General features: G+C 40.4%; 2 protein-coding genes and 1 long non-coding RNA gene across 4 annotated transcripts; 2 read left to right on the top strand and 1 right to left on the bottom strand.

Moving 5' to 3' along the window:
* Positions 1 to 741: 741 nt before the first annotated feature.
* On the bottom strand, positions 742 to 3,548 carry LOC116214307 (xyloglucan galactosyltransferase MUR3). Its single transcript, XM_031549719.1, has one exon. The coding sequence runs from the start codon at positions 2,882 to 2,884 to the stop codon at positions 1,016 to 1,018; it is 1,869 nt and encodes a 622-aa protein (XP_031405579.1). The 5' UTR covers positions 2,885 to 3,548; the 3' UTR covers positions 742 to 1,015.
* Positions 3,549 to 8,912: 5,364 nt separating this feature from the next.
* LOC116193237 (tetratricopeptide repeat protein 4 homolog) lies at positions 8,913 to 12,000 on the top strand. Its single transcript, XM_031522046.1, has 9 exons — positions 8,913 to 9,122; positions 9,289 to 9,501; positions 9,958 to 10,170; positions 10,462 to 10,653; positions 10,752 to 10,952; positions 11,057 to 11,128; positions 11,202 to 11,334; positions 11,462 to 11,554; positions 11,669 to 12,000. Exons 2-9 carry the CDS (start codon positions 9,397 to 9,399, stop codon positions 11,740 to 11,742), a joined length of 1,083 nt encoding a protein of 360 aa, XP_031377906.1. The 5' UTR covers positions 8,913 to 9,122; positions 9,289 to 9,396; the 3' UTR covers positions 11,743 to 12,000.
* A 386-nt stretch (positions 12,001 to 12,386) lies between these two features.
* On the top strand, positions 12,387 to 13,984 carry LOC116192181. 2 transcript variants are annotated; one of them, XR_004154019.1, is made up of 3 exons: positions 12,387 to 12,541; positions 13,290 to 13,526; positions 13,685 to 13,984. It is a non-coding gene; the product is annotated as an uncharacterized LOC116192181 (long non-coding RNA). The 2 variants fall into 2 exon arrangements; XR_004154020.1 differs by having other exon boundaries at positions 12,408 to 12,541; positions 13,295 to 13,526.
* Positions 13,985 to 14,433: the final 449 nt, after the last annotated feature.

The following is a 14,433-nucleotide window of genomic DNA, read 5'->3' on the forward strand; positions in this document are numbered from 1 at the left end:
AACGCGGGCAGCTCCTACCACAAGCGACGGGACGGGAGGGCGAATGCCTGGGTCGTTCTCAGAGCCGTGAAATATGATCTCGGCGTTCTCGCGATTGGAGATGTGAAGCTGTCATACAGCCTGGTCCCAGGTCATCTCCCGCTTCGCTTACCAATTACGGCAAAAGGGGGAAAGAAAAGCAAACGCACAAAGTACAGCTTTCACCGGAAGGGAGACGAATGAAACAGTCCACACGTCTAATCCTAAGACTTTCCAAGTAATATCAATCAATCGTAGAGGGAGTCAGCCGCATCATTGGATCACCTTTCCATTTCTCGTAATATTTACATGCAACCCACCAGTAAATAATCATCAGGACACAATTCCACCAGGCTCACCGATGGTGTCTCTGGCCCGATATAAAATATATACACTTGGTTTCGAGACTTGAGACAGCTGCATACGTGCATATGTTCGAAATCCGAGTCAAAAACCAGTCTAAACACCTAACCGGTGCTGACTAGACACCACACAAGTTGCAGAGCCATAGCTCGAGTTGCCGCACACAAATTTTAAGAGCGGAATGAACACATATCCTGATGCTAAGAGCTTAAAGCGTAAAACATCAACCTCAAAACTGATTGCTCCAACTACACTGTCGTTGAACAGTAAGGAGATCAAAGTAACCGAAACTTCGGCTGGGCGGCATTAAATTGTATTCCATGGATTCAAACACATCAAATGAATCGGAATAGAGAAAGATACAGAGACGAAAAATTTGCATATTCATTCATAATCACCCTGTATAAGAAAGAAATACTCAATTCAGCTATGTGCCTATGCCTCACTTATGCAACATTTGAAGGCCTAAATCCAGATATTTAGAGCATCATCACGGGTTTCATCACAAGAATCTCGACTGATCAGATAAAAAAAAATTAACGCCCGCAATCTAACAAGGTCGATATCTTCCTGTCCCGGGCTGCCACAGCTCACCCGTCCTCCCACAGAAGACTATAGTTATATTTTTTCTGGATCATGACTGAGCCCTCTGTTCATTCTTCCACGAATTCTTTGCGGCTTCTGCAGAAGACCCTCCATTGTCTCCCTCGCCCTCCTTCTTCGGCTTTGAAAAGAAGGGGTCCCACTCGTGGGCTCCAACCTCCCGCTGGCCTTCCTCCAAGAGAGCATACTTCCAGCTATTCTCCTCTATGAAGTTATCGTACTCTGTCCGTCCTTCCACCATATTCCTCCTCAGCCTTGTGACCTTGTCTATAACCGCCTGAACAGCTACGTCAAAGGCATCCTTGAGAGTCTCCAACTTTGATCTAGGATCAGCATATATCAGACTCGGGATAAGATTAATAACCTCCTCCCTCATTTTATTCACCTGCTCCGGGGGAATCTGCTTGAGCCTTTCCTCGATGCTAACATTACGCTTCCTGATATCATCCTCGGGGATAAAAACAGAATATCTCATGTAGTCCTTCAGAAGGTGCCAAGTGTATTGTGTGTAGGCTGATCCTGGGTGAAAGAACACAGGAATACATCCTGCAAGCATAGAGTCAAAAGCAGACCTTCGAGTGTATGAATCACCCTGAGGTTGAAGACAGAAATGCGAGCTCTGAAACATCTGCATGATGCTGCTCGGAGAATGACACTTGCTCTCCCCAAAATCGCATTCCAACAGCTTGCCACCTTCAGATCTCTTGCACTGGTCAATGATCTGGCCACGTATCGACTTGGGATTATCAGGACGAGGGGCTCCCGCAAAAGAAAACAGCCATTTCCGCTCCAATTTCCTCATTCGATCTTGCCAGAGGAACACATCAGAGTCCTTGGCGGGATGAAAATACGTGGGGTATGGAATCCCAAAGTCATTCGCATTCCAAGGGCTCGACTCGACCACAAGCATTGACATGTTTTTCGCCGCGGGGAGAAAAAGTAGCTTGTTGCCCCAATCATTTTCATTCTCTGTCAATCGCCTAAAATCCCAAGTGATCCTACCCGCAACAAGGAAATGGTCCTTCCCTTCCATGATGCTCCACTCGGGCCTCTTCATGAGCCAATCAGCCAAATCTAGTGATGCAGCATCTCGAACTGAGATGTTGTAGCCCCAGAGATACCTCGCAATATCAAAACCCGCATAGAATGGGACAAAGATAGCAGCAGCAAGAGATGAATCATGTGTGATGCAGTCGTACTGCTTCATCCGGTTGTTGAAGATCACATCCACAGCAAACTGGTTTGTGGCATACCATCCTGTGTTGGAGAAGACCCCCTCGGTGTTCTCAAGGGGTGGGCCCATGCCAGCATTACTCGTGAACTTGCACATGTTGGTCCAGAGGCTCAGTTTCTTGCAGTCCTTGAGCATATCCTCATTGAACCTCGGGGGCAGGTCGTGGACATATATGTACCTTCCACCGCAGGGATCGCTCTTGTTCTCGATCGTCTGAAGAGCCCTCATGAAAGGGAAGCTCGGCTCCTCACTTTCCCGTGCCTCGGATGAATCAGGACGATCATTGGCTTCACTTGTACGGGGGTCAGGTGTGCTCAGAGGATCTCTCAAAGAAGTATCCACTGTCAGTTCAGGCGTATGGAAATCAGACGAACTAGTCACCGGCGGATCTTGCAGACCGGCATCATTGGCTAACTGGGGATCCCCCAAGAACGGCCGGGAACCGGCCAGCCGCGAAGGAGCAGGATCGGTATTAAATGAAACAGGGCCTAACTTGACGGATTCGTCCCCTGCGCTCCCCCCAAGAATAACGAAATGGAAGTACAGCAACAGGGACCAGAAGAATGCAGACAGACAAGCTAAGAAACAGAGCCGGGAGTGTTGGTTCTTGGCCGACCCCTTCTCCATCAGCTCAGATGGCGTGCTTGTCGGTGATCGGCGTCTCATCAAGGACGAGTAATCCCTCCCAACCAAAATCAGACAACTACCCGACAGACAATCATCTCATCAAACTCAAACCTAAGACCCTTATCAACAAGCAGCTAAAAGATTCGACTCCAATTTCACTAAAACCAGCCCCCAGCAGCAAGAAACGAACTGGGTCAGCATCAAATACTGAAATTGAGAAGCTGCGACCTCATGAATCGACGGAACTGGAGAAACCCAAATCAAGAAATCGAAATACTAGCTGAAATGTATGAACTGAACAGGAACTAGAGTTCACAAGAACTCACTGGGTCTGTTCTGCTCGATCTCGAAAAGCAGGAGCTCAAATCGGACGAGTAGAGGGGCAATGGCGGCAGTAAAAGGCGATGAAGACTTCCAGAGGGATCTAATGCTAGCTAGAGAGAGAGAGGGAGGGGGGGGCCGCTGTGATTGGGGTGATGATTTTGAGCAAATCAGCTGAAACTCTGAGAGAGAGAGAGAGAAGGAGGAAGTGCGGAATTTTTATAGTACGGGGACGCGTACTTTAGCGAGGGCAGTTACCGGCGGTCGATTTCATGTCGGTAGCCGATGGATTCGCGCCACGTAGCTGCCGGAGCTGCGGGCTGTGGCTGTGGCGGTGGCGGTGGCGGTGGCGGTGGCGATGGCTGGGCTGGCGTCTTTCTGGTCAATATAGCGGTGGACGCCTTCTATTCCTCCTGAATTTACGTAGAAAAAGGAGCATTCATGGGCTCAGTTTTTTGCCTTGAAAGAAAGGCTTATTTCGACTCTGGTCCCTGGATATTTACGTTATTTCTCATTATGCCCTTGTGGCCTCAATTTGTCTGGCCAGGGTCTTGCTATTGCATGAAGGGGATTGAACTGGGAGTTGGGAATCTTGGGATAGAGTTGCGGCCTTGAGACCAGTGAGGGCAAAAAAGGAGAAGAGAAGAAAAAAGAATAAATTGCTTATAACGATAATACAAATTACGTATTCATGTAATATATATGATTTTGTTAAACAAAACATAATAGTCCCAATGAGTTTAAGCTTGAGTTTCATTTCGAACTTGATGTCCTCTCACTGGGTTGTCTCGAAGAACCTGTGGCTAAAACGCAAGTTAAGAGTGTATACCCTCACCTCCTGAGTCTACTCTCAACTCCTCCTAGACATTAACAACAACACCTCTTAGTTGTGAGAATCTTGAGATTGCACGATTATTTTTGTTACCATATATTTGATAGATTTTTTTTTAGCCTTCTAATACCAAGAAGTATTTCTCCTTTCCGCCGATATTATGTTCTCACCCTAATGCTTGCTTGCACATAAATTGGTCATATTCACGATATGCTATATATTGATGGATTATGAACCCTTTATTTTATTCTAAATAAAATCCACCTATATTAAATCCATCTATATTTAAGATACTTTGTTATCTACGGAATGTTATTAATGAAAATCTGGCCCTTCTCACATGAAAAGGAAACAACATATAGCACATTAATCCCTACAAAAAAAACGGTAGAATTTTAATTTTTAGTATTATTGTAATAATTACAAATACAAGGAGTCAACACTAAAATTTTTAGTGAAGTAATTAAATTCAAAGGGAAGCATTTGGCAGGGAATTAATTGCACGTCTATATGGAGAAACGTCATAAAATTTCAGCTCAATTAGAAATGCGGCCGGCTCGTTTGGTAGACAGGGAAAGGGAAATATATATATATATATATATATTATTTTGGCATTGTTGAGTTCCGTATATAAATAAACATCTATAGAAATAAATAAATACATATATGTCTTTAGTGTAATGTTCTGACTATTTATTGCAAAGATTATTCAAATTACTATATCAGCAAATTAAATTTCCTATTACCGACGGTTTTTGGACCTACAGCCGGAGCATCATAAGTTCGACTGTAGGTCAGGGGTTACATTCATCGATTGGACTTGTCCCCGTTTTGTGCACCACAACATGGGATATACGTTTTAAAAACAACGTGCATTGTCACTATTTATTCACTGCCAAGAAAGAAAAAGAATGTTATGCATGAGAAGTCGGCACAAATTGCAATAAAATTATGTGAAGCTGGCAATTAAAATTTATGTTCCTTTGAAAAAGTCCGAGGAAAATAAAAGAATGAGAGAGATTAGAAGAATAATGTGAAATGCCAAAACGAGGGCCGCCTGTCGAGACATGGGTCATTGGGCGAATCCATAGGTGCCAAATGGAGAGCAGGATCCATATCATGCGGAGCACTTCGATGTTCTGTGCACAACATTTATAAAACAATTAAAGCAGGTCCATCCCCCCTAGAGGGCGAGTGGAACTGGTTTTTATATTTATTTATGTATTTTTACATGTGCTATATTTCTTCCTATTTGTACAAAAATCCAAAGAATTCCGAGTAATTCAACTGTGTTAGGCTTACTAAATGACAAAACTCTCTCAATCATTATGGGTGTGTTTGTTTTATGATTTAATTTAACTCAACTCAACTTTACTTATCTTCAATTCAACATATCATTACTTCTTTTTATTTTTAAATATTTTAATCATTCAATTCAATTTTAATATTAAATTCTCTCAATTATTCATTACTTTTTCACAATTCAACAACACAATCTACTTAATCATTATTTTATCTCAATTATTTATTACTTTTTTCACATTTTTTTTTTCATAATTCAACAATATAATCATTACAAACCAATTAAAACTAAAACTCAACTCAACTCAACTCTCAATCCAAACGCACTCTAATTATTTCCTCACGCAATACTTGAATTCGTCGCATTTTTTTTTATTTTTATCTATTAAGATAGTATTATTCGTCTATTTGCGTTTTCTATTTCTTTTCAGGTTCTAGAGCATGAAATCCGAAAATCCAATGAGTTCTAAGTAATCCAGCACGTGCTAGGCCTACTAAATGGCAAAACTCTCCCGAATTTTAATTTTATCTACACACAAGACTCGAATTTGCTTCAATTTTTTTTTACTTTTATCTATTAAAAAAGTTTTTTTTTTGTCTATTTACATTTTCTATTTCTTTTTGAGTTTTGGAGCATGATATCCAGAACTTCAATGTAATTCGATTAATCCAACAAGTTGTGCTGGCCCATTAAGTAGTACAACTCTCACAATCGTGAAATTTCTCCATACATAAAACATGAATTCCTCTTACAAGAAATAAGTGTTGAATTCACTTGAATCAACTTATGTTTGTCATACTTTCTAATTATTCCTTTGCGATTTTAGATCCTTCCAAGAAAAAATTCGTGAAACAACCTCAAAGTAGTGTGTGTGTATATATAAATCGGTTCTTATTTTGTCAAATCTTAATATATTGAAAGTGCATCTATTATAATATGGTATGCATAAAAAAAAAGAATGTACCTTTCATATAACAAGAATCAATTATAATTAATTTATGATATAGACTGAGTAAATCCCTTTTATATTTTAATATAAATCAAAATAGATATATGATCATTGGTAATCAAATCCATGCGAACATCTAATTTTTTCAAATCAAGTACATATTATACACATGATAAATCACATGCTCTAAATGACGGGAGTCTAAAATAAAGTATCAAAATATCAAATTTAAGAAATATATTCAAGTGTATTCTTTTTAAGAAATAAATTAGAATGAGCGCTTTAAAAGACACTAACGAATGAACGAAAAACTGAGGAAGATAAAAAGAAAAAGAGACGAATAAATACAAGAGAAATCCAAAGAACTTTTTCTTTTTTCTTTTCTTGCATATTTAGCTTTGAATACAGTTTCGGTGTACTCTAATATTATACAAGTTTTAATATGTACCACAATATTAGAAATAAACTATTTATAAATAAATATATATGCTAATTGTATTAGATCTTTATCACTATAGATCATGCTTTTAATTAAAATTCATTCCTTCAATAGTTGCTTGAAATTTATGAATTTATCACATTGGGTCTTGGATATTGTAATAAATTTCTGAATATTGGATTAAACATGTCATTTCTATTTGCCAAACAAACGACCCGCGGTTGGTATCATTAATATTAATATATACAAGCCCCAAAAACCAAAATAAGTAATTAATTATCCAACTCGAAAACCAAACGCAACTCGTTAGGTTTTTTGGTAAAATATCATACTCAATTCAACTCAACTTTATTCTTCACAAATTCAATAACACAATTATTACTCTTGGTACATTTTTCTCTAATTTAACAATAAATTCTCTCACATATTTTTATCTAACCATTTTTATAATTAATTTTTTATAATAAAAATTTCATCTATTTTCACATATATATAACAAATTTTTAATAGAAAATTTTCCATCTACTCTCACATCTATATATACATACACACACATATATATATATTATCACACATCAATATATTTGTCAACACTTGCAATCATTGCACAAAATCAAGTTGAGTTGGATTATCATCCAATTCGAAATCAAATGCAAGGTCAGTGTTTGGTAAAAATTATATTTATTTTTTTATGGAGATATAATATAAACGACCATAATATAAGAAGATTAAATACGATATTGACTTTAGAAGGTGCTTATCAATGGGGTTTAAGTTCACATCTGTCTTCTTGTCCGTTTCCTCCGGCATGATTCACAGATCCACAGCATGGGAATTCTGTTAATATTGAATAAGTAGTATATGTTACCAAATTTCACATGTATCTCATTAAAGCCCTTATTTTCGGTCGCATATCAACGATCTTTACGTGCATATGACTAGTTGGAAACCTCGCCCGATCAATGATAATTCGGCTGCAATGACACCTCGAACAACAGGACATATTATTACGGTGAATGTGAATGACGGTTTTTCAATCATGTCCAGATTCATAAACAGGACAGTGTTTCGGAAGGTCAGGTCCAAAGTATTTCTGCTGAGGGACTAGAGTGCCGCAAAAGTGAAAGAAGAGGGACCGAAAGTGGAATTTTCGCCCTCAATGTTAGGTTCTGGGGCCACCACATTTATAGTATACTATGTATCATTGTCGAAGTGATATTCACGTAGGGAGACTTGTGTCGGGGGTAGTCCATCCGAAGTCGAGTTGGGTCCCCACGCTCTCGTTTTGGTTCATTCATTCATTTGTTAATTTATTTACTTATTTCATTTATTTTCCGATAAGAGGCGAAAATTCTTTGCTTATCGTAAGCCCGGCCCAAAGACTCACAGGCCGGACTTGCGGGGAGGCCCGTACCATGACAATATGGCCTCAGTTTCCCGGCTCACTCTTCGTCGGTCGGAGCAGTTTCACGAAAACATCTGCTCATCACCACCAAAGGATATGATTCATTGAGAGGTGAACAGCTCTGCCGATATCCATCTTGATGACCTCAGAAATTAAAAAAAAAAAAAGAAGCTCCATCTATATATAGACTTTCAATGGCCCAACCTTCGTCTACGGGGATCCATATATCCTATACTTGATTGCTATGCAGCAGCTAAATATGGTGTCTGGCCGGATTTCCGATGATCGGTTCGGTTTTGATGCTTCCGGCTGTCCTGAAACCAATCGAACCGGACTGTGCCCCCGGTCATGCCAATTGGGCTGACTTGGGTTGCCGTGAGACTCCCGCCGCCTGTAGTATTTGAAAAGCACGACAGAAAGCTCATATTTGAAAACCCTAATATCACGTCGAATCGAATAGCCCTTCAGGAGCGTTTGATTCGAGTAATGTTAGATTAGAAGGAATGTGAAGATTGGAAATAAAGTTTATTTATGGATTTTTTTTGGTTAAAATTAAAATGTGAGAGTGTTGTGTTTGGTAAATTAAACGGAGAATATTAATGATAATATAATATATAATTTACTTTTACGAAGTTGATAGTGGGTCTCACGATCATAATCTTTGTTGTAATTTAATAATTTCACATGTTTTGGATGTAAAGTTTTTACCGATCACGATTATAATTATAACCCGAGCGAGCGAATAATTACAATGGCTGATTTTTACGACCTCTACGGTTCGAACTTTACAATATAAAATCCTCACTTTATCCCGAACTAAACGCCCCTCTAGGAAAAATCCATTTTCGGTCTGATCTGGAAGTCCTGAAACCGATTCAAACCGAACCTTGCCTGGTCCAGAGCGGGTCGTTTATTGGTCTGGCCAGAGCGGGAGGAGGGAGCAGTAGCATCGCATTCCCGCCGCCGGTAGTACATTCCAGAGGCACAGACGGAAGGAGAAAGAAGAAGAAGAAGTCGCCTGGCCAAAGGTAGGCGGTCGTGTCTTCGAAGGATGACGGAATTTTCGATGTTTCGTACGATTCACGGGTGTTTGTGAATGTGCCTCGCACTATGTTCTTATTCAGTAAGTATGAAGCAAATTACTCTCTGGTAAGGAGACTTTAATGACTGCTATTTGATGTGTTCTTCCCCCAGAAGTGGAGCCGAAAGCGAAAAGGGTCGATTGTATTCACCGAAAGGATCAATCTTTTGGGAAAATTCCCTGCATCTGTGTGGTGGGAGCAATCGGAGCAGAGCTGCAGAATGGCTCTGTGGATGGAGGCGGGTGCGGAGCCCAAGACTGAGAGCGAAATGGTGGACCTTGATGCCATCGCTGCCCTCAAAGAGTCTGCTGCTATCGAGCTCAAGGTAATAGTAAAGTAAACCCACTCCCACTCCTGGCCTTCCTTTTCCGTTCCCTCTTGATTCTTCCCATTAAGTTACCCCTGCGGTGCACATGTCTTGTTGCTTAGTAATCATGGCAGAAGAGCTCACTGCTCTTTCGTACATGTGCCCGAAATGAAGAGCTTGCGTGTCTAGCTTGGCAGCGCTGAAGATCGCAGGATGAGAAATCGATAATTACAGGTTGCTTATGATGATATGCTCATTGAGTCGATACTTGCATGCCCAACTTCGTCTAATCAAAAAACTTGCTGCCGTGGCTCGTTTACAAGTTTGCGCTTTCATTGCATAATGGCATCACGTAGAGTCAGTCATTGTCTTGAAACCAGATTGCTGTACATCCATGCTTCACTCAATGTCTACTTATGGAGTTGTTGCTATCATGGGTTTTGAGAAACTGACGAATGGTATCGGCTTCCGTAGGAGAAAGGCAACGAGTATGTCAAGAAGGGGAAAAGGCATTATAAAGATGCTGTAGATTGCTACACAAGGGCGATTAACCAGAAAGTTCCTAGTGACTCGGATAACTCGACTCTTTACGCAAATAGAGCGCATGTCAATCTGCTGCTTGGAAACTATAGGCGCGCTCTTTCGGATTCCGAGGAGGCAATCAAGCTGTGTCCTACAAACGTCAAGGTAGTCACCTGGAGTTGGTAGAGGGTATTGAATAGTGGACTGTATACATAATCTGGTGTTCCAGCTGTTAGACCACACCGAGATCTATCATTGAGTGACACTTATTACTCGGACAGAGATCTCAATGCTATCTAACCAGTAAGGTGGAACACTAGATTATGCATACGTGATGTAGTCTCACCCAACAATGTTTCAATCTTCTGTCAATTGTCACACTACCTAAAGTAAAAAATTTCGAACATATAATTGTTAAATATGTTAAGAAACTGATGTTTGCCTTGAGATTACTAGGCATATTATCGAGCAGTCAAAGCATGTCTATCACTGAATCTGTTAGAAGAAGCCAAGACATACTGCGAGACTGGACTTGAGAAGGACCCAGGTAATGAGGAACTGAAAAGGCTTAATCAGAAGATTGATTCTCAGATTATGGAGTGTCGAAAGCGTGAAGCTGAAGTTTCAGATGCTGTTGCTGCTGCTAAGGTTCGATATCTGAAGGAACTAGTGGAATTTTAGTCAACAGATTTTATTTTTGTCGCTTAGGTGCTTTCTAGTTTTCATCTGCTATTCAAACCTCCCAGGGCCTCCTTTCAGCAATTGAGGACCGGAAATTGAAGATCGGGAAGGCAATGTATCAGGAACTCACGGGTCTGAAAAAGCCCATCTTGGACAAGAACAATATCCTTCATTGGCCCGTCCTCCTCTTGTATGCAGAGGTTATGTCGAGCGACTTCATTGAGGATTTCTGCGAGACAGACATGTTTTCAGCTCACCTTGATACAATATCCATTTTCCTTGTTTTCTTTTTCTACTTTAAATCTGTATTCAGCATAATGCAGGATGTGTATGGACATTCTCTACTTTGTGTCTCCTTAATCTTGCAAACGTCTTTTCAGAGCCTTTGCCTTGGGATACAAATAATAATTACACTCGCGATGCTATTGAGTTGTACTATGAGGTATGCTTCTACTTTTCCTCGAGTACATTGGTTCATGCAACAGTCCACAATCACAGGGCTTTTGGTTCGACAGGTCGGTTCTGCAGTCCCCACGTCAAGGTCGAGAATTTTAAAGTATTTCTTGGAAGGAACTGCAGCTGCTAATGTGGATCTTGAATGCGATGAAGATTCAGCAGCTGCTACTTCTAATCAAAATTTCTCTACAGGTAGATCATCATCTCTTTTAGGTTGCTCAATTCATCTTTCTCGTTCTCGTTCTTCTCATCAAGAAGTTCTCGTTCAATCTCATTGTTCAATCCTTATCGTAAATCTTTTACGTGGGTTCTCTCGCAGGAGATGGTTCATCCAAGTGGATGGAAGTGAACGAAAGAAGAACACTCCATGATGTTCTCAAGGAGCCTAATATGATTATCCCCGGAATCCCTGGTAGGGTTGATTCCTACATTCATTCACTTCTTTATTACACTGGAAGCTTTTGTTGTTATCCTCATGATCTCTTGTATTTTCATGGCCTGACTAATAGTTCCGATCCATTTGCAGTGTTCTTTGTCATCTCGAAAACCTCGAGCTTCTATCAAGTTTTCAAATCAGGAAAGTGGACGCCAGGATTCTGAGGTGCATAAGACGGAGCTGCAACGAGTTGCTTGATCGTCTTTATCAGGGATTCCATGCAAATTGGTCAAGGACAAAAGGAAAACTATCCCCATTGATGCTACGGATCTCGGACCAGTAGTAGTCTAGGCAATGTATCTTTTGTTATAGCTATTGAATCTCATTGTGCTACTTGGTGTCCCCGTAATGTTAGACGAAAGTTGATTGACTCCAATGTTGGCCCGAGATTATAAAATCGAGACAGATTATTAAGACCGAAACATAGAACTTAGGCGTGAATCATTCAAGTGGGAAATCTTCATTAAAAGGAAAGTATAGCTGATGGGGAGAGGCGGTTAAAATCGAAAAATAAGAAAAGCCCAATTGCAATTGACCCCGAAACAAAAAATACGAGACTCCGATTTGTTTGGTTTCAAAGTATAATTTTAAAATCACACTTAAATTTAATTTTACCCATAATAATAATAAAATAAAATGACTTTTATAAAATTAAATGATGGACTCCAATCAAAGAATGAACTTCATATATAATTATTTATATCACTTTTTTTTAAAATCAAAACCTGTTCTTAATATTCTATTTTAAAACTAAACATAGCATCAATGTCGGAAGACATTCGGCATAAGGAGTGCGTTCAAATTTGAAACTCACTCGAAACATGTCGTATCTCCAACCAAGTCCAATGGGACTGCAGTAAGCTGTCCCTTTTCCCGCTTGCGAGCTCTGCTTCCGCTACAACCTTTCTTGCGTTTCCTCTGTGGAGCTTTGAACAAACAGCGATTCTCTTCCATCCGTCGCAGGTAAAATAGGCAACCTCTTTGTCTCGAAAAAATAAAAAAAATTCACGGGCTTTCGTTCTTTCTCGATCGTTTGCTTTGCCTGGCTGCCCGGATTTCGATTTTACCATTTCAGCTCTAATTTCGGCGGAAAGTTCTCGCCTTTAGACATTTGACGGATGAAATTTTTGCCCGGAATTTGGTTAGTTGACTCTCCGCTATTCTGATGAGGTCGGAAGTGTGTCGGATTGGCTCCGGCATTTTAAACTCACTCTCTTTGTGAACTAGGTTTGCTTGTTGATGCTTTAGTTCAATCGAATTGTCTCAGCACATTGCACAAACTTAAGAAGATTGATTGATGGGGACTGCAATGTTTGCTTATATTGTAGTGTAGCCAGCCGTTTTTTTTTTCTCCCTATTGATCGTGGAGTTCATAGCATTCTCCTGATTTCGGGAACCAGAGAATGGAGTACTGCTGATAGTTCGAGTTGTGCTCGTCTTCTGCCGGATGTGCTCTTATTTATGCTGAAAATTGGAGCCTTTCTCCATTAGAATCGAATGTCTCATGTTTCTCGTGGAAATGATTGCTAATCCCTCAAAAGCCATGGAAATTGATCTGCCACGTGCGCCTTAGTTGAATGCCCTGTGACCTCGAATGATCATGAATATGTGTGTCTGGGCGCGCTCAGGATGATGATAATTCGTTACGGTCTCGACTATCGACTGCGCTGTCTCGCTAACACTGCGTATCATCTTCACATTGCGTGCGCAGCTCAGAAGTCAGACCTGACCTTTGGACCCTCCAAGGACTGCTCTCCTGAAGTTTTAAGTCGACGAAAGCTAACCTGGGATTCGTGAAACTTGAAGAGAAGTCATGAAATCTTCAGAGATGCCATTGAAGCACAGCAGCAACAGCACAAAGGGACAAAGCGAACCAAAGAGACAGAATCTCCAGAAGCCTCCTTTTCGACCGGTTAAGGACGACACAAAACCCATCCTCCAGGACCCGGTACTCTCACTCTCTCTCCCAGTTCGATTACAAGTGAAAAATGGTTTCAAAGGCTAGTAAAAATGTTCGATAGTGTATGAAGGCCTTTAGACTGTCTACTTATCGAGTAAGTAATTTGATCTTTCTTATTTTGGGTTTTGTCCGTTTCTCCTTTGTAGATATTAAGATCAGACCCGATCGAGACAGAGGAAGCAGTGCTACGATTGCCCCCATTTGACACGGCCCAACGAGCCTGCAATTCAATTCAAGATTAAACTGAATCTGTGAATTATATACTCGTTTTGATGTCCACGGAACTCAGCTTGTCTGAATGGCAGAAGCCTTTCTCCAGATAATTGCAATTAAGTTGTTCAACTGCATTAGACGTTATCTCCACATGCCATTCTGATCTGCTTGCAGTTCCTTTTATAAATTCACTGCTTGTAATTGTGATGCACATTCTCAAGTTGAAATATCATTGCTCGAAAATGTAACTTGATGCTCAAGTCACGTCTTACAATTGTACATGCTTGGCACTAATTACGATAGGGAAGTTATGGACAAGGCTTGCGATGCATTTCAAAATCGAGAAATTTCTGTTGGAATGGGGGCTGTTCGATAACGTCCATAAGAAGGAGATTAGATTGGGTCTTGAAGAATTGAAGCCCAAGATACCAAATGAAAGTATGTATGAAAGACTACGATCTGTGATTAAGTATGAAAAAGGTATATCGATCGGTATGTATTCTTCACGGACCATTCAGGTATGAAGGTGTCTAACTACGCGAAGCATACCTAAAAAACTATCAAATTAATCATACATCGCGGTGTAGTGTTGACTCAATGTGGGATTGCTTCGACGAGCTACAAAACGAAGTACGATTCTATAACTCCACTTAAATCAAGCAAACATTGTGTAATATCATTT

The sequence above is a fragment of the Punica granatum genome, chromosome 1 (genome assembly GCF_007655135.1).
Source record: "Punica granatum isolate Tunisia-2019 chromosome 1, ASM765513v2, whole genome shotgun sequence".
NCBI classification, from domain to species: Eukaryota; Viridiplantae; Streptophyta; class Magnoliopsida; order Myrtales; family Lythraceae; genus Punica; species Punica granatum.

Excerpts from the sequence above, each read along its gene's own strand:
- LOC116214307 (XM_031549719.1), bottom strand. The coding sequence starts at position 2,884 with ATGAGACGCCGATCACCGACAAGCACGCCATCTGAGCTGATGGAGAAG.
- LOC116193237 (XM_031522046.1), top strand. The coding sequence starts at position 9,397 with ATGGCTCTGTGGATGGAGGCGGGTGCGGAGCCCAAGACTGAGAGCGAA. Across the intron at positions 11,129-11,201 it reads CTATTGAGTTGTACTATGAG|GTCGGTTCTGCAGTCCCCAC; the intron begins GTATGCTTCTAC and ends TTGGTTCGACAG. Across the intron at positions 11,335-11,461 it reads TAATCAAAATTTCTCTACAG|GAGATGGTTCATCCAAGTGG; the intron begins GTAGATCATCAT and ends GTTCTCTCGCAG.